This window comes from Plecotus auritus (genome assembly GCF_963455305.1).
Source record: "Plecotus auritus genome assembly, chromosome: X".
Classification (NCBI taxonomy): Eukaryota; Metazoa; Chordata; class Mammalia; order Chiroptera; family Vespertilionidae; genus Plecotus; species Plecotus auritus.
The window spans coordinates 108,829,714-108,854,940 of record NC_137784.1 but is presented as its reverse complement, the minus strand read 5'-3'; the positions used below and the strand labels follow the sequence as shown (position 1 = coordinate 108,854,940).

General features: G+C 37.8%; 1 protein-coding gene and 1 pseudogene across 4 annotated transcripts in view; one reads left to right on the top strand and one right to left on the bottom strand.

Annotated features, from left to right (window-relative positions):
* ZNF280C (zinc finger protein 280C) overlaps positions 1–24,931 on the top strand; it is a 57,311-nt gene extending 32,380 nt beyond the window's left edge. For 2 of the 3 annotated variants that reach the window (XM_080652925.1, XM_080652926.1), the window contains 10 exons: positions 2,323–2,480; positions 3,141–3,241; positions 3,921–4,067; positions 8,323–8,454; positions 12,752–13,062; positions 13,515–13,655; positions 18,394–18,456; positions 22,942–23,060; positions 23,210–23,246; positions 23,900–24,931. In XM_080652925.1, the coding sequence (XP_080509051.1) occupies positions 2,323–2,480; positions 3,141–3,241; positions 3,921–4,067; positions 8,323–8,454; positions 12,752–13,062; positions 13,515–13,655; positions 18,394–18,456; positions 22,942–23,060; positions 23,210–23,246; positions 23,900–24,233 (1,543 nt within the window). In that variant the 3' untranslated portion in view covers positions 24,234–24,931. Of the gene's footprint in view, positions 1–2,322; positions 2,481–3,140; positions 3,242–3,920; positions 4,068–8,322; positions 8,455–12,751; positions 13,063–13,514; positions 13,656–18,393; positions 18,457–22,941; positions 23,061–23,209; positions 23,247–23,370 lie in introns of all 3 variants that reach the window. The other variant, XM_080652927.1, reaches the window with a different exon arrangement.
* LOC308239451 (midkine-like) lies at positions 11,256–11,661 on the bottom strand (annotated as a pseudogene). The gene has a single exon. The product of its transcript is annotated as a midkine-like (transcript).
* Positions 24,932–25,227: the final 296 nt, after the last annotated feature.

Here is a 25,227-nt window from a genome sequence, read left to right as displayed (position 1 = left end):
TACATAATTTTTACCATTTTTACAGTAAAATCCATCAGAAAATAACATTACTAATTTTGGTAAAATTCATAGAAAGTGGCTCACTGGGTAAGTTCCTTATACTTAAATGTTATGCATATTACATTAGAAGTTCTTTTATTTTAAGCAAAGGCTTTTTTTGCTCTTCCTTTGAGGTTAGCCATTCAATATTAAACATGAAACTTTCTCTTTTGTTTTCATTTCAAAAGACTGGTTATAGATTTCTGGATTATCAAACTGTCTAGAAATTTTAAGCTAACCATATTTTATAACATCTAGGAATTTTGTAGCATTTAGGCAAGACTAGGATTTTTAAAATAGATTTGAATAGAGATGATGTTAAAATGAAAGGGGAAAAAGACATTTCAGAGTGTACTATAAGCAGCTCTAACGTGAAGTAGTGTTTTGAAAGTGTGAAAAGATAAATAGTAAAACTCCTATGATGATTGCTATCTAAAAAAATACTAATAATTTGTCCTTTAAGCCACTTTGAAGCCTATTTTATATATTTAAGTCCTCAAAAGATTTCTCTCATGAATCTATAACTGCTTTTGGTGGTATGGTTTCCTTCCTTTTAAGTATTTTATTTTAAAACTAGAGGCCCGTTGCATGAAGATTCGTGCAATAGGCCTTCCTTTCCCTGGCTGCCAGCACTGGTTTTCCTCTGGCACCCAGGACCCAGGCCTTCGCTCTGGCCGCAGCAGAGGAGCCAAGTCTCGAGGCTAGGCTTCTCCGCTCTGGCTGCAGCGAGGCTTGGCTTCTCCACTACGGCTGGAGCAGAGAAGCCAAGCCTCTTCAGTCTTCAGTCGTCTTCAGTCTTCAGTCTTCACTCGGGCCGGAGCCTTTAGTCTTTGCTCTGTGCCTGCATATGCAAATTAACCCACCATCTTTGTTGGGCTAATTTGCATACTCACTCCTGATTGGCTAGTTGGTGTCATGGAGGTATGGTCAATTTGCATCTTTCTCTTTTATTAGTGTAGATGTATATAGTATTTCATATATGGAAAAGAAGCCTGCTGTTTTTCTTTATAAAAATTTTTATCTGAAATAATAATGAAGTGTTCTAGAAAATTCATGGTATTTCATATTAACTATGAATGGGTTGTTTTAAAACAAAGAGATTACAGTCAAACCTCGTTTCTCAAATGTTTCCCATCTTGAACAATTCGGTTCTTTTTTTTTCTTTATTGATTAAGGTATTACATATGTGTCCTATCCCCCCATGGCCCCCCCATCTCCCCACTCATGCCCTCACCCCCCTGGTGCTATGTCCATTGGTTAGGCTTATATGCATGCATACAAGCCCTTTTCTTGACCAAGTTGTTAACAGGAAAAAAATGTCTCCATGGACCAAAACTTCAGTTTTTGAACTGACAACCTTTTCATGATGATACCTCAGCATGACAAAAAGCATCTAGCAGGCAACTAGCAAAGGAGTTGCTGGCGATTAGCACAATTTTAAAACATAAAGAGGCAATCAAGAGTGCTAATGTTGCTAAGGGTGTGAAAGTGCTCACAAAACAGCAATCACAGGTAATTGAATAGGTAGAAAAACTTGTTGATTGGATAAGGGAAAAGCAGCTGGTGATAGCATTTCAGAGACAGTGATATATGAAAAATTCCTTTAAGGCTAGTAGGGGATAGTTCTGTAAATTTAAGAAAAGAAGTGTTTATTTATAAACTAGAGGCCCAGTACACAAAATTCATACACTTGTGGCGGGGCCCTCAGCCCAGCCTGCGCTCTCTTGCAGTATGGGAGCCCTCGAGGGATGTCTGACTGATGGCTTAGGCCCGCTCCCCATGAGCCTGGCTTCTGGCTGAGCAGCGCTCCCCCTGTGGGAGCTCACTGACCACCAGGGGGCAGCTCCTGTGTTGAGCATCTGCCCCCTGGTGGTCAGTGCATGTCATAGCGACCGGTTGTTCAGCTGTTCAGTTGATTTGCATATTAGCCTTTTATCATATTAGATTAAACAGTACATTAGACATGTACTGTATATAAGAAAGGTTTGAAAAAGGGAATCATTTGGGGTTCTTGAATGGATTAATTAAATTTACATTTTTTCTAATGGGAAAAAATTATTCAGTTTTCAAACCGCTTCTCGAACAGCCTTCTGAAACAAATTAAGTTCAAGAAACGAGATTCCACTGTGTTTTACAAATAGATTTACTGAACCATTTAATGAAAGTGATTACTTGAAGTGCATACTTTTCTAGAGGATTTTAAGGCTTAGGTTCAGATGCTTACTTGTGAAAATTTTTTTGTTATAAATCTGAATATTTGCACCTGTTGACAATTATTTATAGGTTTATGAACCACATGAAACACCATTTGGAACTTGAGAAGCAGAACAGTGAGAGCTGGGAAAGCCACACCACCTGCCAGCACTGTTACCGTCAGTATCCTACACCATTCCAGCTGCAGTGTCACATTGAGAGTACACACACACCTCATGAGTTTTCTAGTAAGTCACAGTTTCACTGTAGTGCTGAACATCAATGATTTTGATCATCTAAACTATGAGGAATCCTTAAGAATTCTGATAGAAAAATAAGAAATAGACTTTGTAGTTTGAGAGCAAAGTTGAAAAGCAAATTTTAACTTGCAGAAACTTTTCAATAAAATTACTTGAGATCCCTCTTACAAATAGGGCATATCTCCTGTATTGTGTGTAAGGGGTAAGCTAAAAACCAGAGTCCCTGGTTTGCAAATATGAAATCAATGATCTGATTTATACTCTAATAAGAAAAATAACTGCAATGACAGTTAAAATCACAGAGTGTGGAGTTAGACAACTTGGACCCAAATTCCAGCTCTGCCTCTTAATACAACTGCGAGATCTCAAGCAAGTTACCTAAACTTTCTGTACTTCAGGTTCCTCATCTGAAAAGTGGGAATAAAAATAACAGTACCTCTCTCAACTATGGAATGGGAATTATAAAGTAAGCTAATATAAGTAAAGTCCTTACTACAGCATTAACAGAGTTAACTATAGAATTATTAGAACCACCATCACTGTTACTATTATTACTTGTTGCTGTTGTTATAGATGTACAAAATGAAACTTTTATTTATATATATATATATCCTTAAAATGATGTAATGTGTGTTTTTCCAATTTCAGCGATTTGTAAAATCTGTGAATTATCATTTGAAACAGAACATACTCTTTTACAACATATGAAGGACACTCATAAACCCGGTGAAATGCCATATATTTGCCAGGTACACACACATTTTATTGTGTACTTAGGTGTTAGTTTAATTATCATGTGCCATGAAATAGTATTTTATTATTTTTTAACTATTTAAATAAAACAAGTGACTAAACTTGAAGACCCTCTTCAATCATAGAAAGTCCCTTGGTTTAACTCGTGTATGTGTGGGTGGTGGGTTGGATTTGGCCTGTGGGTCATAGTTTGCTGACCCCTGTACTAGAAAAACAAAATACCCTGCTAGAAAAAGACAAACATATGGACTTTCTTACTAAGTAGGGAAAATAAAGACATGCCAGAGAAATAGTAAATGCTGTTAGTTATGGGAAACTCAACTAAATACTTTGTGGCTGCTATTTTTCCATAATTTGAAGTGGTTCCCAATAAGATAGCAAGATAAAGATAAATTGCCTCTATCATATCCTGGATGTTATTTAAAATCCAAAGAAGAGAATACTCTCATTTTATATAGCAGGATAGGACAAGAGGTGTCAGAGTTTAAGTGATACTTTTCTGTTTCAAAGATCATCATTATTATTTGAAGTAATAGGATTCTTGATTGTATAGGCAGCAGAGATGAATTAGAACATAATGTTCCTCTGAACAAATGATTTATCATTGCTACTTTAACGTAATTGCATATCAGTTATACATGTTCAAGTTAAACTAAACCTTCTTTATATGTCTAGGTTTGCCAGTTTAGATCATCAACATTTTCTGATGTAGAAACTCATTTTAGAGCATCCCATGAAAACACAAAGAACTTGCTGTGTCCATTTTGCCTCAAAGTTAGTAGAATGGCAACCCCCTACATGAATCATTACATGAAACATCAGGTAAGATTTAGAAGTTCTTATTTATTTTGTCTTAGTGAAAAGCTATACACACACACACACACACACACACACACACACACACACACACACTCACACACTAGAGGCCTGGTGCATGAAAATTCATGCACTGGAGGGGGGTTCCCTCAGCCCAGCCTGCCCCCCTCTCACAGTCCGGGAGCCATCAGGGGCAGGAGGCAACCTGACGATCAGGGAAAGGCGACGCCCCCATCACACCTCTGCTGCTGCCACTGCCGACAGCACAAGCCTTGGCCGGCCCTGGTTACCTGAGCCTTGGTCAGCCCTGGGCGGCTGGGCAGCTGCCATTGGCGGCTTGCCTGAGCCTCAGGCGGCCCTGGGTGGCTGGGCAGCCACCATCAGCAGCTTGCCTGTGCCTCGGGCCAGCCCTGGGCGGCTGGGCAGCTGCCATCAGTGGCTTGCCTGCACCGTGGGCCAGCCCTGGGGGGCTGAAGGGACTGGGGGACTCTGGAGGCAGGTGCATGGAGCAGCTGGACCCACCTGGGGGCAGGCCCAACCATGCCATGCACCTGCTGCCCCGGCAGGGCTGAGGGGACTGGGCGCTGCCATCTTGTGGCTATGGGCACCACCATCTTTGAGGGTGTGGCAGTCAATCAGCATATTCCCTCTTTATTAGATAGGATGTAAAACTTAGATCATTGGTTAGATTTGTTATAGAAGGAAAGCAAAGTCCAAATGACACAATTTACAATTTATGCTGAATTACTTATGAAACTTCCACTTCTTTTACTTGTCTCCTTCCTCATGATGTGGTTCATGAATAGTGAAAATTCTGAAGCGTAGGTAGTAATAGGAAGCATAGAGTAGAGGAGAAGAGGGAATATGAGTGGAATATTTAGGTTGGATATTTAGGGGGTCTAAGAGTGTTGAGAATGGAAATGATTTTGAAGGTAATCAGGAGCAGAGAAAAGGATAAGTATGGACCGAGGAAGATATAATTGAGGACTCACAATCTTCTTTCCTTTTGCTCTTCAAACGTTATTTTTAATTTCTGGCCCATTTTTTATTATGAGAAGACATGTGGTTCTCATCAGTGACCTGGAACAGTCTTTTGTAGCCATCAGTGATAAAGGAAACAGCAATGAGACTTTTTTCTAGAATGTGAACTATGCCAGAGAATTATATTTAGGTTGTAATTTGTTTCCTGGATGACTTGCCAGTTCTGCTATGTAATTTCTCAGATACCAGTATTAGTGCTTTCATCTTTCCTTTGAATTATCATATTATGCTTGCTTGTTCTTTTCCTGACACAATTAGACCATCCTTTATTTGGGCTGCAAACTTTTTTTATTAAATTTGTTGGGGTTCCATACAGGTTTCTAGTGTACATTTCTATGATACATGATCTGAATATTGCATTGTGTGGCCACCATCCACAGTCAAATCGTCTTCCATCACTACATATTTGGCCCTCTTTGAAGTAAACCTATTCTTCAGTGTTTGAAAGAGCAATGGTGCCTTTGCCAAAATCAGTAGCAGTCAGTGAATTCCCTAAATCTGATTATGTAATCAAGTTCTGTCTCCTCACTGATCAGCTCATTACATTTTCTTAGTATTGATTGCACCACTGCTAACATTGCCTTTAGTTCCAGTCATTAGATAATCATGAAATCAACTTGTAGTTCTTAATTAGAAAAAAATCATAAAAGTAGCATATCCAAATACATTTAGGATCACTTATGTTATGACTGGGCTGGTACCAACATGCTTATTTTTTTATCCTGGTATGCCACCTTATCCTTAAGAACATCTGGCAAAATCTTTCTGTTCTAGCCCTAGCCAGTTTAACTCAGTAGATAGAGTGTCAGCCCTCAGACTGAAGGGTCCTGGGTTCGATTCCAGTCAAGGGCACATACTTGGGTTGCAGGCTCGATCCCTGGCCCTGATTAGAACGTGGTCAGGAGGCATCCAAGCTATGTGTCTCTCTCATATCGATGTTTTTCTCTCTGTGTCTCTTCCCCCTTCCACTCTCTAAAAATCAATGGAGAAATATCCTTGGGTGGGGATTAACAACAAAAAAAAAATCTTTCTATTCTAAGGTTTTTCCACCAAGGTTCCATCAGATGTTAACAGAGGTCCTGCTCTAAAATTGTTTCCAGAAAAAAAAGAGATTCATTAAATGGCTAGATTTACAAAATAAATATTTTTTAAAAAACAAGATGTTAAGAGCTTTCAATATGCTAAAAAAAATCATAAATCTCCAAGCAAGGGATATTGCATATATTTTTCCCAAAACTTATTTGACCATTGAACCCTTTATTTGTGCAATACCTATTAACATTTCTTGAGGAATAGGATTTTGGAACCACTGGTCTTGGTGCTCTATGTTTCATCTTTTGACCTTTGATTTTGAAAGGAAGTAAGAGAAGAATGGGCTTGCTATGAGGACTTATATGTGGTTTACATGATCTGTGGTCACTCTTCAGACCCTGAGTTGTATTTCTTAACTTGCCATGTATATAGTTAACCCAGCAGGTCTTGAGTTGCTCAAATCATGCACATTTTCAGAAGGGTCTTCTTGCATAACTGGCCTTACCTAACTCCTGGAAACTGAACCTTTGTTATTAACTGATGAGTATTTTACATGCCTGGAACTTTGAGCCATGTTTACCAGCTTTTCTAGATCATTTGTGCAAAAAAAAAATATATGATTGTAGTGAACACTTGCTTTTCTACTGGGAATCTGAAGGTTAGTGACTGAACCCCATAAAAAAATCAGGGCCCTTAGACTCAAAAGAGCTTCCCTGGCAAAAAAAAAAAAAAGACACACAAAAAAAACCCACTATTCATATTGTTAGGGGATTGATTGTGTCCTGTACAACTCCATAGGGAGAAGCACTTGGAAATTGGAGCCAGTATCCTTCAGACTCCATCCAATGTAATTTTCTTTCCTTTATTAATCCTGCTCTGTATCCTTTCACTGTAATAAGTCAGAGCTACAGGTATCACAACTTCTAAATCTTAAAATTCCTCTTATGAGCTCATCAAAACTGGGATTAATTTTAGAGATTACTGACACACCTTGAGTGCCCAAATTTTTTTGTATGTTTCAAGTACCTAAGAGATAGGCTGTCAGTAGTCAATAGAGCAGGAGTGGGGAGCCTTTTTTCTGCCAAGGGCCATTTAGATATTTATAACATCATTCAAGGTCCATAATCAACTTAAAAATTACCCTGTTATATTTGGTCAAACATTTAATTAACTCACCTCTAATGCCTTGGCCGGACCAGACCAAATTATTTTGTAGGCTTTATAAGGCCTGCAGACCAGATGTTCCCCACCCTGCAGTAAAGGAAAGACTATTGATACAAAGATCACCAGGCATCCTTCAAAGTACTTGCAACTTGTATAATTGTTCACAAAATACTCGAAAACCATAGCAGGATTATAAGCTTGTAATTGAGATAATATTAGTGCCATTTTAGACAATAAAAATGGTTGAATCTATAGTCAGTTTTATTCTTTTTGAAGACTTCAGATGAAACTTTTTCCTAAAAAGAATATATTACGTTTTGAGTGATTTTATTTTTTTAATATATTTTTATTGATTTCAGAGAGGAAGGGAGAGGGAGGAAGGGATAGAAACATCAATGATGAGAGAGAATCATTGATCGGCTGCCTTCTGCACACTCCACACTGGGGATCGAGCCTGAAACCCGGGCATGTGCCCTGACCGGGAATTGAACTGTGACCTCCTGCTTCATAGGTCGATGCTCAACCACTGAGCCACTAAGTGATTTAATTTAATTTAATTTAAATTCTTTCCACTGAGTGATTTTAGAGCTAACTATATGGCTTGTAGAACTTTTAAGAAAGGGTGAAGGATTTCAGAAGTGTTAAATAGCCTCATTAAATCTTTATAATAATAAGGCAATTAAGTGAAATAAGTCAGTCAGAGAAAGACACATATCACATGATCTCACTCATATGTGGAATTTAATTAATGAAATAAACTGATGAACGGAGTGAAAAAATAATAACAAAGCAATTGACATATATTAATCACTTGCCGTATGACAGTTACTGGTGCTTTTACTTGTATCATCTTGTGTAATTCTCACCACCACTCTGCAAAGCAGGTATAAGGTCATTTTCATTTCATAGATGAGGAAGCAAATGAAACTAAAATAGTAATAAAAACACATTATAGAGAGTAAGTAACTTGCCCAATGTCACATTCTCTAATAAATTATTATTTCTAATATTATTTTTTAAACAGAAAAAAGGAGTTCATCGTTGTACAAAATGCAGACTTCAATTTTTGACCAGCAAGGAGAAACTGGATCACAAGACCCAGCATCGGACTTTTATAAAACCTAAAGAACTAGAAGGCTTGCCTCCTGGTTCAAAAGTGAGCTTTTAAATATGTTGTATTTTAACATTTTGTGTGATTATAGAAATAACCTCCTGCCTGGTTTTATCTATTGAATATAATATTAAAAATTTACTTCTGATTGTCGTTAAGATTTTAATTTTAGGTTTTATCTTATGTTTGGAAAGAAAAACTTTTTCCATTCTTTTTTGAGTTGATAGACATGTGCTATATTGGATCATATTCCTTTGTAGTGACTGCAAGTAAATTAACTGTAGTTTGAGTCAATGGTTTGTTTCAATATTCTGTAGGCTATTTCTGAGCTATTCCAGTTGGCAGCATATATATCTGCTTCAGCCGCTAGACTGTAAGGTCAGGATCATGTTTAATTTATCTTTGTGTCTCTGGAATTTGTCATAGTGCTTGGGTGCCATAGTTCATTGAAGTTGGTATTACTGAGTGTTCTCAGAGAAGCAAGTTCTGCTTCTGAATACCATTGCTGTTTTAAGAGCACAAACATGGCTGACTGCAAATTTCCTTTTCCCTGTTTGCCTTATGTACATTTTCTCTGACTTTTTTTTAATGTAAAGTCAGCTCTTGGCTATGTTCCAGTGGAGAAATGCATAATCCAAAGTGAACAATTCCCAAACATTTATATTTGGCTTTGAGTACTTACCTTTGAATGTGAATATGTCTACTGTTTGAAAATAATGTAAAACAGTGCTCTGAAGATGTAGAGTGAGAGAAGCTATCCAGTATCCTTCCCTGCAATCCATTCATTCCATGCTGAGACTAAGACATACAGAATATTAATGTAAGCAGTGCAGTCCTCCCTCATATCTTCCTTTATTAGTAGTAATAATTAGTATATTGCATTACAACATCATTATAATATTAATCATAATGATTGGGACTAAATGTGTTATGCTTTAGAATTAAGCTTTCAGCGTGTTTTTTCATAAATTCTATTATGTAATCCATGTAGCAATTCAGTGAGGTAGACAAGGCAGATATTATTCCCATACCATAAATGAGAAAGCTAAAAGAGGCTAAGTTACTCAAGGAAGAGGTGGTACTGAGATTTAACCTTGGGTCTTTTAACTCCTAGTTCAGTGTTTTTTGTGTGATACCAAACCACATGTATTACATATGACTTCTTCATTGGCTGCTCCTCAGGTATATGGGGGTAGTATAGTCAAATGATTAAAGAATGTAAATAGGCAACTGTGTTTTTCATTATATTAATTAATGGGTATAATCAAACATTTTCTTTTTCTAAATAATAAATGATAAATTTTATATTAGGTCCCTTAAAGGAAATTCTGAATATTATTAAATGCTCCATGATATATGATGAATTGATGTAACCACCACAGTAACCTTTGGAACCATAAATTCTGCCCAGTGGGTCTCCAGAGACAGCAGGTCACATTTATTGGAGATCTATTTTATGGTTACCAAAAAGTAATTTAGGCCTTTCCATATTTATTGAGGCCTTTGAGAATAAATTTTGACCTCTAAATTTGTGAAAGCTATTTAGTTATATCAGAGTATAAAATAGCCATGGAATGTGCTCTTTTGATATTCATATAATTAGTACAAACTACTAATTATCCATATCTGTGTTAACATATAAATACTGTCAATACAAAACTGTAATAATATGACAGTAAATAAATTTCATTTCATTGGTATGACCATTTACAATAAAAGGAAGATTTAACTGATTGTAATTTACCCTTGCCATTTTCAAAGTAATGATTTTTAATTTTTTGTATTGCAGTGATTTTTGAAACAGCTTTATTGATATATAAATCATATAGCATACTATTGATCCATTTAAAGTGTACAATTCATTGTTATTTAGTACATGCACAAAGTTGTGCAAACATCACTACAATCCATTTTAGAACATTTTCATCACTCCCAAAAGAAACTCCATACCCATTGGCAGTCCCTTCCTATTTCCCTTCTACCAGCTTCAGGCAAACTTTAACCTATTTTCTGTCCCTGTGGATATTCCTGTTCTGGATATTTCATATAAATGGAATAATACCATAAGTGATTTTTATAACTGACTTATTTCACTTCGCATGTTTCTGAGATTCATCCATATTGTAGCTTATATCAACATTTCACTCTTTCTTATGGCTGTATCAGTCAGTACTTATGTACCAGTACTTACATATCAGTACTTCATTCTTTATTTATGGATGAATATTATTCAGGTGTAGAGATATACCATATTTTATTTATCCACTCATCAACTGATGGGCATTTTGGTTGTTTCCAGGTCTTGTCTATATGAATTATGCATCTATGAGAATGCATGTACAAGTTTTTATGTGAACACAATTTTTTATTTCTCTTGGGTGGAATTGCTAGGAATTGAATTGCTGGGTTATATGACAACTCTTATGTTTAACATTTTGAGGAATTGCCAAACTGTTTTCCAGAGCTACTGCACCATTGTACATTCTTACCAGCAATATATAAGAGTTGCAATTTCTCCATATACTTGGCAACACTTTTTATTATCTGCCTTTTTTTGCCGGGGGTGGGGGGGGAGAAAATGAGTTTTATTTGTTTTTTTAGCAATGGCATCATTGTGGGTAAGAACAACAGAGGAATGGGAATCAATTCCTTTGGGGGAGGCTCAAGCTGCCAGGATCCCTTTTTCCCTCCCCACTTTGGGCACTTGGGGATTTGGGGAGAGGAAAGGGAAAGGGCAGGGCATGATTGATAAAGCTGAAGAGTAACAAAAGGTACTGGTGGGTTATACCTGGGGCCGTCGGAGGGAGGACGAGGTCCAGGGGCTCTTTGGCATTCAGGCCTGGCCTCTAGTCCTTTCCCTTCCCTTTCTTGGCTTTGGCCTGGGGGTACAGGGCTTGGTTATGCGGATGGTCTCCTGGCACTGGGCATCGTACCACGCCTTCTTCAGGGTGCCTTGGCAGTGTTTGGTGCCGAGTTCCCATCACACGACCTCCAGCTCTCAAACTTGTACTTGCATTCGGCTCCAAACTCCTTCTTCCATATGCATGGCACCCTGCACCAGATGCGCTGAGACTGGGCCCCCTAGGTACCATCGCGGAAACCCGCCCCACAGTCCTTGCTGCTAGGGGTGCAGAGCCCCCAGGTCCACTCTTTGCATTCGCTCCCCGAGCCACCCTTCTTCACTTCATCTTTATTTTTGGCCACCACGGAGGTGAGTGCCAGCAGGGTGAGGAAGGCAAGGAGGAGGAAGCCTCAGTGCTGTATCTTGCTTGCTGCCCTCGATGCTTCGTTTCCTCCAGTGCTGGCCCATCCCACTCCGTCCACTGCAGCCCCTTTTTTCTCTTATCTGCCTTTTTTATTATAGCAATTCTAGTTAGTCTTAAGTGATATCTCATTGGACTTTTGATTTACATTTCCTTGATGACTAGTGATGTTGAGCATATTTTCATGTGCTTATTGGCCATTGTATCTTCTTTGAAGAAATGCCTATTCATATCACTTGCCCATTTTTCTAAATTTTTTTCAATTATAGTTTACATTCAGCATTATTTGTTTTAGTTTCAGGTATATAGCATAATGGTTGGACAACTATATACTTTGCAAAATGTTCCTCCTGATGTTTCTAGTACCTACCTGGCACCATACATAATTATTACAATATACTTTCCCATTTTTAAATTGGGTTATTTGTCTTTCTTTCCTTTTTATTGACTTTATTGGATTGACACTGGTTAACAAAATTATACAGGTTTCAGGTGCACAATTCCACAACACATCATCTGTACACTGCATTGTGTGTTCACCACCCCAGGTTATTTGTCTTTATACTGAGTTGTAAGAGTTCTTTATATATTCTGTATATAAGTCCCTTATTAGATATATGTTTTGAAAATATTTTCTCACATTCTATGGCTTATATTTTCACTTCCTTAATGGTGTCCTTTGAAGCACAAAAGTTTAAAATTTTTATGAAGTCCAATTTATGTTTTTTCTTTGGTTGCTTGTGCTTTTGGTGTCATATTTAAGAAATTATTGCCTAACCCAAGGTTACAAAGATTTATTATGTTTTCTTCAAAGAGTTTTCTAGTTTTAGCTCTTACAATTTGGACTTTTGGTATATTTTGAGTTAACTTTTATATCTAGAAGGGATCCAACTTGATTGGCATGTAGAATATCTATTTGTCCTAGCACCATTTGTCGATAAAACTATTGTTTCCCTCACTGAATTATTTTAGCACCCTAGTCAAAAAACAATTGACCATGCTGTGAGTGCTTGCAGTGACCTTTTAATTACTTTGATGATTAATTTTATAAAAAATATATATTGCCTTCATATTTATAGGTTACTATTCGAGCTTCATTTGGATCTCATTCAAAGCCATCAACTGCATCTTCCAGTGATACTCCAAGCACTTCTTCTCTTCAGGTCTCACCTCCAAAGTCTAAAAATACAACTGCTAAAAGCTCCACAAAATCAAATGCAAGTAAATCTAAGATACGTAAGGTTCGTTCAACTATTTCTAGTACAAGTAAACTAGCCAATTCAAGTAAGCAAGGTAAAGGTGCATCTAAATGCAAAGGAAAAACCTCTTGCAAGCAAAAGAAACAACGCAACAGAAAGAACAAAATCATCATAGCTTTGAAGAACTTAAGGTAATCTGATCTGCAATATCAATTTAATATTCAAATTAAAGGTTTATTTTATTGTAATTTACCAGATCACAAAACTCCCTTGCACATTTACATGACGATTACTTATCTTAAAAGCCAAGTAGTAAAAAGGTACTTTTTATAACTGTTGGACAGAACTTGAATTACTGTGTTCATTGTATAATTGTCATCTTTTACACTTATCTTATATTTTGTGTTTATATCTTATAATAGTTGAATTGGTTAATATGATCTTTTTTATTCCAGGGAAAGTTTACTGTTAGATTTTTTATACTTATTCTAGCTTGTTGTTTCAAAAAAAATTTCAAATTATAAGTCTCTATTTAAAGATGTTAACTTAAATTTAGCTTCAATTAATAAAATGTTAATAAGGTCTTACCTTATTATTTTTGTTTTACAATATAAATTTTATCATTTTTTTCTGTTTCCATAAGGTGTTACCGAGGAGTTCACAAGTGCATTGAGTGTCATTCCAAAATTAAAGATTTTGCGAGCCACTTTTCAATACATATCCACTGTAATTTTTGCAAATACAACACTAACTGTAACAAAGCCTTTATAAATCATATGGTGAGGTGAGTTAAATATGTACACTGTCAATCAAAACTGCCATTTAAGATGTTTGTTTTTTCAAACAAATCTGTGCTATTAGAAGCCAGTTTGTCACATCAAGGAGCTAAAAGGATCTAGCAATAGGGAACTCCTAGGCTATTACCCAGTACTACTTTCTAACATAATAATTCATGAAATTAGTAGCACAAAAATTTCAATAAGTTAGACTAATGAAATTAAACTAAGTTTGTTAGGGAAATTTGTTTTTCTGGGTCTTGCAAAAAATGGTTATTTCCAAACAAAGCTTTGTAAATATTTCAAAAATATTTATTAAATAAATACATGTAACCACATAAGCAGTCACTTTGAGAGACATCAGATTTGTCAAAGATGCTAAGACCATTATTGGCGTTCACATATGCGCACTCTCTCTCTGTCCCTCCACCCCTTTGTCTCTCCATCCACCCCTCTTTCAAGCCATCCATCTTTGGATTCATTTAGATGAAATGTAAAATGAGATATTATAGGGATATTCCAGGGATGATACTACTGTTGAAATTTCTTTTCATATATCAATTCAATTTATATTATTTTAGTACCTACCATATAGTTTATGCTAGAAAAAATACTTCAGAGCCCACATTACTTTCATTTGGATCTTATTGGTATGTGCTTCCTTCAGGATGGATTATTTTTAATAGACAAAATTTTTTTAATATAATTATGCTGTTGATTCAAATTAAGGTAGTCACACTTTTTTTTTTTTAGTCAGAAATAAGGTATAACTACTAAAAGTGGTTTTCTCTGAAATCATAACAAGACCTCTGTGTTACTTTCTGGTCATAGTTAACTTCCAATTTATAGGATTTGCCCACATTTTTTTATGGCTTGCCAGGTTCCGCCCCCCCCTCCTTGGTGATGAGCCTGACCTCATGGTACCTTGACTTCTTTAAAGCCAGCACTTCACATCCACTTTACATGCTGACCCCCTTCTTACCACTGTCCCATCTTACCTCATCATATACAATATTCACTTTGAATTCTCATTACTCCATGACTTTGAGTTTTGACCCCTCTTTTTAATCCAACAGCACCAATCCAACTTTATAGTCAACCTCATCCTCAAAGTCATTTGTTTGAATGTTGCTTTGTTTTTGCCCTATAATCCTTTCATCTTTAGTCATGCTTAACCTTGCTATCCTTGAATCTTTTATCCTTTTTGATCTGTCTCTATGCTCAGTTATAGACTATGAAGCTGTGCTTGATTCGGTCAACTCTTAATTCATTTTCCACTTTAATTTGGTCCTCTTTTTAAAAATAACTCTTTTTTATCTACAAGATCTGTTTAAATCCTTTTAAATACTCTCAAAATTTATTCTAGCCTCTCAGATGTTATCCTTTCTAATTGCTCAGAGATCACCCTTTTCCTTTTTCCCAAGATTAACTTTTCTACCTCAAGTTTTTCCCTTCATCCAGACATTAATCTTAGAAAAAAAACATGCCCCATTTTTTCAGAGTTTACCCTGCCTCTTAGCTCCTCCATTTCCTCTGTAGCTTTAATTCAGTTATTTTGCGCCTTCATTTCTTCTTTTTCTCCCTTCCATTCCTTCTGCATGCAAATATTTTCAGGATTTTTTTTTTAAGATGAGGGGAATTTACCTTTACTTTGAATATTTTCTTCCTTTTATTGACAACATTTGTAAAGAGTTTCCTTTACTATCATTTCTTTATCCTTTGTAATCTGAGTATCACCCCCGCCTATCAGTTAAAGCTGCTTCTTTTTAACAGGTATGCCCTAATTACTAAATCTACTCACTATTTTTCATTCTTATTCCTCTGTGACTTCTTTAGAGTATTTTATATTTTTGATAACTCACTTTTGAAACTCTTCTCAACTTCTCTTAAACTGTTACCAACATTTTTTTAAACTTCCTTTTTAGCTACTCCTCTGTTTCATTACTTTTTCTTTCTTCAACTCTTTTGGCCTCTTTCCTTTCTTGGTCCCTAAACCACTCTCAGATTTTTATCTTTTACCTTTCAACTGTAAATCCTCCAATTTCAATGCTGAGTTTTCCTAAGATCCAACTCTTCATCTTTATTTGAGAAATATTTTCACCTTTGACTCACTGGCATCTATAAAGAACACAAATAAGTCCAAAACATTATTGGCTATCTAGGACCCAAACTATTATCACCCAATGCCCTTTAAGCTCAGTCTGTCTTAAGGCATAATTTGCATAAACGTGGAGCATCAGCAAGAAATAGTATACTTTAAGTTTCTGAAGTCTGTAAACTTCTCTTGATCTGCCACTACTCATCATGTCTTGCTAACAGTCCACCTTCTGACTGCAGAGTTTACCACTCTGCCTCCCAATTACTACAGTGGTTCTGCATCCATATCTCAGTTGCTTTAAACCAGGCCCCAGCCAAACTTTCTCTCATTATACTGCTAGGGAAATCCTGGTCTCTTATTCTGTACCAATCACATGGCTGCCCCAACAGGGATTTAATTCTGCCCCTAATTTATAGAAGATTAAATTGAAAAATATTTTTGGTGTTTCTTAAAACTATGAAATATTTTTGGTGTTTCTTAAAACTCTCCTTTCCCATTTTCCATAGGCTCCTCAACCATCTTCTAGGATCTCCAGCCCCATTCTGTCCCAAAATATTCCCAATTGGCTCCAGGCTTCCTTCGTAACTTTTTCCTAATTTCCAGTGAGTCCCAACCCTACACTTCATTGTCATCACATACTGAGTGCTTACTCATTGTTAACCCCATAGAGAACTAACTTCTACTTTACTCTTCTAAGGGCTTTGTAGGTCTCTTTGCATTTCCCCTACTTCTATGGTACCTTGCTTCCCGTGTTGCCTCAGATACCCTACCCCTGAATGGTACACCCTCACTCCAACCAGTGTAGATTTTGTCATACATTTGAACTCTGTACATACAGAAGCTTTATTTCCTCAGAGGTTGAGTACCTTTATTCCCAGCCCATACTAACTCTAACAGAAGTCAGGTCCAACTTTCCCAATGTGTAGTTTGTCTCATATTAATATCTAAACTGGCTTTTCCTTATTTTTGTTACTCCTTAGAATGTCCCTCTCTTTCCCTCTCAATTTATCTTTTTTCCATGAAGTATATGATTGCCACAGCCACTCACAGGAATCATTCCTTTCTTTGGGTTCTATACCATTCAGCCATTCTACCTCATAATTAAATGTGTCTCTCTTATCTACTTGAGAGAACAGGTCTTTGTTTTCACCGTGGTACCTACTCTGGGGATATTTTCTTGGGATTATATCTAGCCATAATCTTTCTTTACTTGTGCATACATGATATGCTGGTGATAGTTACCTTGTGTCTAAGGGTAACCGGTGGCCTGGTATATTGGCTGGCTTGGGTCTGTCAGTGTAAACTAGGGCTAGTGCTTCTCAAAATTTATCTTGCACAATAATCACCTGAAAAACTTATTGAAACTCATTTCTGGGCCCTACTGCCAGAGATTAATTCAGTAGGTCTGGAGTAGATCCTGAGACTTTGCATTTCTAATAAGCTCCTAGGTGATGCCGACACTGTTGGTCCATGGACCGCACTTTAAGTAATACTGTGCTATGCCAATTCTGGCTAATCCTGTCTGGCTTACTAATACAGGAAAGCTTTCCTTAACAGTTTGAAAGGGGGTATAAAAATTGTTACCATTGCTGCAAAATTTGGTTAGTGGTTTTCTGTTCTGTGTGTAGAGGAATTATTGTTTTAACTCCTGAGCTCTGTTTCCTTTAATCTGCTTTCCTTAAAGGCTCTCCTAGTAATTACAAAAGATTCTTTAAATGTTTCACTTTTTTAATGATAAGTAATGTCATTTAGCCCAGGAAGCATTTACTTTGAGGATCATTCAGATTGTCCCCATTCATTAAGTATATTAAGATTAGAAAGTGATAATTATTATTTGTAACAATTTATATTGTAGTAAAATACACTATTAACAAATATTTTTAGATGGTTTTCAACTCTTATTAGTTGGAAATTTTTAGCCCAGGCAGTGTGGCCTATTGATTGAGCATCAATCCATGAACCAGGAAGTAACAGTTTGATTCCCTGTCAGGGCACATGCCCAGGTTGCGGCTCAATCCCCAGTAGGGGTCATGCAGGAAGCAACCAATCGGTGATTCTCTCTCATCATTGATGTTTCTATCTCAATCTCCATTTCCCATCCTCTCTCTGAAATAAAAGCATATTTTTAAAAATAGTTGGAAATTTTAATTTGATGGTCTTTGCATTTTTAACTCTGAGATTTTTTTTAATCCTCATCTGAGGATATGTTTTTATTAATTTGAGAGAGAGAGGAAGGGAGAGGGAGAGAGCGAAACATTGATGCCTCCTGTACACATCCTTACTGGGGCCCTGCAACCTGGGTATGTGCCCTGACTGGAATCAAACCCACGACCTTTTGGTATTCAGGACGCCACTCCAACCAACTGAGCCACGCTGGCCAGGACAACTGAGATTTTTTTCAGATATAATGTTGAGGTACTGATCATTTAAGAATATTCTCAGGGAAATATGTTGTTAGAAAATACACAAGTAAAGTGAAATATACAATACAAATTTTGAAGTAAAACAGAGATGACTAATAGAATTTTATAACTTAGACCAGGATCTTTTATTCAAAACTAATAAACTGATCATAGACTTGAAATATAGTCATAAAATTAATATGATTTATTGTATAATAAAATCTTGTTTGTGTCTTATTTCCCCAGTTATCATAGCAGCCATCCAAGTAAACAGTCTCCTCTTTTTCATAAACATTGTGGAACTCTCAGGTAATTAGCTGATCTTTTTCTGTTTTCTTTATTAAAAAATTATAGTAACTTTTTCTAACCTGATGCTGGCATGCCTAGTTTGGAAAATGAAATGATTGCTACTAAACATAATAGAGTTTTATTCATTATATTCTTAGATCAAAGAGGGGATATGTTCTCTAACTAAACTTTGTTTCAGTGGTGTTAATCATTAAGAAGAAACTTTCAGCCCTAGCCAGTTCACTCAGTGGTTAGAGCATCAACCCGCAGACTGAAGGGTTGTGGGTTTGATTCTGGTCAAGGGCAGGTACCTGGGTTGCAGGCTCAATCCCTGGCCCAGGTCAGGGCATGTGCGGGAGGCAACCAATCGATGATGTTTCTCTCTCTCTCTCTGTCTCTCCCCCTCCCTCCCACTCTCTCGAAAAATCAATGGAAAAAAATAGCCTCAGGTGAGGATTAACAACAACAAAAAAGAAACTTTCATGGATTTGCATTCAAAAATAAAAATAAGGCTCTCCAACAATATTTGAATATTAAAGATATTTAAGATACCTAGTAAAGTAATTAACACTTTTTTGGTTTTAACCAATATATAGCTTCATAATTCGTACGTTTTTTCCTTTTTGAAACAGAGAAAATTGCGCAACTTATTTACTATACAAAGAAATTGTCGATAAACATTTCTAAAGGTACTGATAATTAACTTTGGTTATACCTACCACACACACTTAGCTCAGAATCCACTAAATAACTACAGTAATACAAGGAGGTTTGTAATGAGTGCCATGAGAATTAATAATTTCAAAGAGTGGTTTCTATTTATACAAAGAGACACAAGGGCATTCTAGTTGGAAGGAATAGCATGAATAAAAAAGCAGAAAGGAAAAAAGCAGAAGTCATAGTACAGTTTGGGTAGAGCATGAAGTTCATATAAATACTAGAGGCCTGGTGCATGAAATCCATGCACTGGTTGGGGGGGTCCCTCAGCCCGGCCTGTGCCCTTTTGCAGTCCAAGACCCCTTGGGGGATGTCAGAGTGCCGGCTTAAGCCCGATCCCTCTCACAATCTGGGATCCCTCACTCCTTACCGCCTATCTGCACGCTCCTTACCGCCCATCTGCACGCTCCTTACCGCTTGGCTCACTGCTCCTTAGTGGCAGGCTCCTTACTGCTCAGCTCGCTACTCCTTAGCACTGCCTAGGAGGCGGGAGAGGCTCCCACCACCACCGCTGCACTTGCCAGCTGTGAGCCTGGCTTCTGGCTGAGCAGCTGCTCCCCCTGTGGGAGCGCACTGACCACCAGGGGGCAGCTCCTGTGTTGAGCATTTGCCCCTGGTGGTCAGTGTGCATCATAGCAGCTGGTCATTCCACCATAACAGTTGCTTAGGCTTTTATTATATAGACTAGAGGCCCGGTGCATGAAATTCGTGTATGGGGTGGGGTGTCCCTCAGCCCAGTCTGCACTCTCTCCAATCTGGGACCCCTCGAGGGATCGGGCCTAAACGGGCAGTTGGACATCCCTCTCACAATCCAGGACTGCTGGCTCCCAACTGCTCGCCTGCCTGTCTGCTTGATTGCCCCTAACCGCTTCTGCCTGCCAGCCTGATCACCCCCTAACCACTCCCCTGCCAGCCTGATTGATGCCTAACTGCTCCCCTGCCAGCCTGTTTTCCCCTAACTGCCCTCCCCTGCAGGCCTGGTCACCCCTAACTTCCCTCCCCTGCAGGCCTGGGTCTCCCCCAACTGCTCTCCCCTACAGGCCTGGGTCCCCCCCAACTGCCCTCCCCTGCAGGCCTGGTAACCCCTAACTGCCCTCCCCTGCAGGCCTGGGTCCCCCCCAACTGCCCTCCCCTGCAGGCCTGGTCACCCCTAACTGCCCTCCCCTGCAGGCCTGGGTCCCCCCCAACTGCCCTCCCCTGCAGGCCTGGTCCCCCCCAACTGCTCTCCCCTGCAGTCCTGGGTCCCTCCCAACTGCCTTTCCCTGCAGGCCTGGTCGCCCCCAACTTCCCTCCTCTGCTGGCTTGGTCACCCTTAACTGCCCTCCCCTGCAGGCTTGATCGCCCCCAACTGCCCTCCCTTGCAGGCCTGGTCCCTCCCAACTGCCCTCCCCTGCTGGCCATCTTGTGGTGGCCATCTTGTGTCCACATGGGGGCAGGATCTTTGACCACATGGGGGCAGCCATCTTGTGTGTTGAAGTGATGGTCAATCTGCATATTACTCTTTTATTAGATAGGATAGAGGCCTGGTGCATGGGTGGGGGCCAGCTGGTTTGCCCTGAAGGTGTCCCGGATCAGGGTGGGGGTTCCCTTGGGGCGTGGGGCGGCCTGGGCGAGGGGCCTGTGGTGGTTTGCACGCTGGCCATGCCCCCTGGTGACCCAAGCGGAGGCCCTGGTTTCTGGGGTTTATTTATCTTCTACAATTGAAACTTTGTAGCCTGGAGCAGAGCCAAGCCTTCTGCTTGCTCCATGGTTGCAGCCATTTCTGTTAGGATTTATGTATCTTCTATAATTGAAACTTTGTAGCCTTAAGCGGAGGCCTGGGCCGGCCAGGGTGTGTGGAAAGCTTGGCTTCCTCCATCGCCGGGGGCAACCCTAGCCTCCTGCTCTTTCCAGCTCCGTGGCTGCCGCCATTTCTGTTTGGATTTATGTATCTTCTATCATTGAAACTTTGTAGCCTTGAGTGGAGTCCTGGGCTGGCAAGGGCAGGCAGAAAGCTTGGCTTCCTCCATTGCCGGGGAAACCCAAGCCTCCCTCCTGGTCTCTGTAGCCATAGCCATCTTGGTTGGGTTTATTTGCATTTTGCTCCTGATTGGCTGGTGGGCGTGGCTTTGTGGGTGTGGCTTGTGGGTGTAGCAGAGTGATAGGATAGTGTCCCAAAAATGTATACACACAATTATAAAAGAAAGGCAGTGTTTATTGAAATACATTTCATTTTCAAAATTGAGCTCAGCTGTTAAAGTGTGTATACATGTTTTTGGGACACCCTGTAATATTGAGATCAAAGTCTGGGGGAATAGTTTTTGGATCAAGATTATCTTGAAAAAGGTTAGGGAAATTGGACTTAATTTTAATTTGAAGGCATTGGGGAAACCATGGGTGTTTTATGCAGAATCAAGAATACTGAAGAAAGATCAGTTTGGAGGGGTATAAAAGATGAGTTGTAACTGGATAAAGCACATAGACTGTTCAAGATTATTGTGGTACTTAAGACTAATTTAATAAGAACATGGGATAAGGCAACAATGTGATATTACATCATGTTTAAGAACATGGGCTCTGGAATCAAAGGGCTGAGTTTCAAACCTGGTCCTGGCCTTACTAAGTTTCCAAACCTGAGTTTGTCCTCTATAAAAAATCAGTTATTAATAGCACTTACTTCTTTGGATTTCTGTACTATTTAGATGAGATGATATGTCTAAAACCTTCAGCCTGGCCCCAGGGAGTGCTCAATAAATTAATATTAAAAAAAAATGTTTGAGCTGAAACCGGTTTGGCTCAGTGGATAGAGCGTCGGCCTGCGGACTGAAGGTCCCGGGTTCGATTCCGGTCAAGGGCATGTACCTTGGTTGCGGGCACATCCTCAGTGGGAGGTGTGCAGGAGGCAGCTGATCGATGTTTCTCTCTCATCGATGTTTCTGGCTCTCTATCCCTCTCCCTTCCTCTCTGTAAAATATCAATAAAATATATTTAAAAAAATGTTTGAAATATTGACAGTTTTAAGGAAAAAGAGTTAAAGATAACTGTGATTTTAAACCTTTGTCTTGGGGACATGACCTCATAAGAGAGGTCATTCAGGAGGAGTGATTTTTAGGGGTGAGAAGGAAAGCACATGACTTCAGTTTTAGGAAGATCATTTTTGATGTGACAGCCAGATGTAAATACACAACAAACTGTTAAGACTAGAACTGCCGGGGAGAAGTCAGTCTAAGGAATGCTACTGGTTTTTATTTCTATACAGATGAAATACTCAAATTTAAAATGAACTATAAAAGTATATTTATGCTTTGTTAATAAGCTGATAATAACAATAATTACATTATTTTTAATGCTTTCATTTTTTTCTGATTTTATTGTCACTTAAGATTTTAGATTGTAGGCTCCACAGAGTGTATAAAGAAGGTCCTCAGCAAATGTATATTGAATGAATCAATATTACATACTTGCTTTGCATATAGGCAAAGGTATGGAAAGACTGTGCCTTTCACATATTATGCAAGTTGTTAGTGGAGCCACAGCTGGGCTTTAGGTCTCTTGACTCCTATCTTTTAGCAACTGGTATGAGAGGGAACAGTTTATAAAATACTAAGTGTTAGCATAACTTAGACATGGCTATACCATTTTCTAAAGCACCATTTCAGGTATATCAGGCTTATATAACAAAATTGAAAAGTGATGGTTATGATGCATAAAAAGTCAAATGTTATTACATGGAAAAATAATTATTGAACCTATATATGGATTTTCATAAAAGATAAAAAACCTTTTCTTTCTGTCTTCTTTTTTCCATAGGGGCATTACTCTAGTGTGCCTTAAATGTGATTTTCTGACTGATTCTTCTGGCTTAGATCGTATGGCTAAACACTTAAGTCAACGTAAAACTCATACTTGCCAAGTTGTAATAGAGAATGGTATGTATATATTATTGCATTACTTTGAATTTCTGATATATATTACTGTATTTTTATCAGTCACAATATGGGGTTTTAATTTTATTAAATTGGTAGTCTCACTCATCATATATGCTATTTTAAATGTAAAACTCTTCTTCTAATTTCAGTTCCCAAAAGTACCTCAACTTCTGAATCCACTTCTGAGTAAGTTTCTTTTCATTCAGTGCATTTTTCTTTGATGGATTTTAGAACTGTTGCATATTTTTAATGTATAATTAATAGAAATGAAAAATATTAAAGTATTTTGTTTTTGTTTTTGTTTTTAAAGCTGCTTGTTGAAATAGATTCCTGCTCTATGGAGCTCGTGCAACCTGGTGCAAGACAAGTTGGAATTTCCTAAGTTCAAAGTTCTGAAGTGTTTTCTTACACAGAGCCAGTTTCCTAAGTTCAAAGTTCTGAAGTGTTTTCTCACACGAAAATGGTTAAATACCCAAGTTCATGACACTAGCTCTCATTATTTAGCTCTTTTCAGCTTTCAGATGGCACTAGATTCTTATTCCACCTTATCTTTGTGTCAGGTTAACATATCTTAACATGCTCTTTTTTTCTCCAGTTGGCTCTCTCCAAAAATAACTTTTTGTTTGCTATGGTCTTTCTTTGCTTTGCTTTAAAATAATTTGTGTTTTTCTCTGCTGTACTTGCCTTCAGAATATTGCATTCCAAATGATATGGCTATTCATCTTTTTGTCTGTTTTGTCTGACTTATTAGTTAATTTCATATAAATCTTACATTTTTAGGTCAGATAGCTGTCTTCTCGTTCCTTGTCTGTCATTGTTCTATTTTTCATATTTTTCAGATGCAGAAGCAACACAGAAATTTCAAAAAATGTCCAGGGTACTCCTGGTCAGTGTCCCCCTTCGTTGGACACAACTGATGCCTGTTCTCTCTTTCCAAGGAATGTGAATTGTTTAACTGTGAGACCTCCTGTAGGTTGTGGCCTTAGGAAATCAGATCTTGGGAAGAGTCACTTCCTTCATGACTGTCCGATGCTAATTTGGCCAGAGATGACCTCAAGGCCCACCAATTTGAGCACAACTTTTCATTGGGGGCTTTGGTTCTTGATCTTAAGTTTATGGTTTGATTCTAACCAAGAAAAGCCCATCAAATCAATGCTTTATCACCTAAGTTGAAGTTTAATAATTTTGGCTGCTGCCCTTTAGTCTTCTAGCATGCATGCAGTCCAAGGAATATAAAAACTGATTGTATAGGGAACCAAGGCTACTTTCATGCTCTTGGAAAAAAAGTTTTCTAAAATTACACTTCCAAAGTTACAGTTACTTGTACTATCGTTTTAAAATTTTATCCAGTATTAACCCTAGGAGTTTTCAACAGTACTAATAGTTTTAAAAATTGAAAGTTTATTTTAATTTTATCTCGGTTTTATGTTCTTCAGAAAATTTTTTGATGTCTTTTGTTATGTCCACTTTTACCTCTTTTCTTTAAAATGTTTGTGTTTGTTTCATTTTGTTCAGAAATTCCTTAGAATTCTCTCTAGATATCATGTAGCTACCTATTGGTAGCTTCTTAATTTGCTAATTGTTCAGACCATTAGATGTTATTACATCCTCTGTCCATCTTAGGACTATTATTAACATTATTTTAGTTATTTTGAGTTCAAAGACATAATAAGTTTGGAAAAACATTTTCTGTAGACCTTAAAACAAGTTTTAAAGTTACATTTCTATACATCTAATACATATTATCTTCTTAGCCATTAATGTAATTCTTTTGGATAAAGATAATATATTCAAAAATATTGGGACCAAAAAACGCACTTGTTTCTTGCCCATATATAAATATATATATATAGATGTATATATTTTTTAATTTGGTGTTTGTTTATTTTGGTTACATTTATTATAGATTTTCTGAACAGTTTTGATGTTATTACTTATTTTTTTAATAAAAGTTGTATTGTTAAAGTGCCTCAGGAATTATTTTTTAACAAATAACATCATATAAAAGCTGTAGATTTTATCATACAACTGGGGACATTGCTTTGCTTCTTACATGGAAGCCTGATTACTTAGCCTACAGATTGAGGGCTTTATCTATTGAGTGCATGTTACCATTTTTCCTCCAGCACAGTTAAAAGCTCACTATTTATACTTTACTATTCTTGAA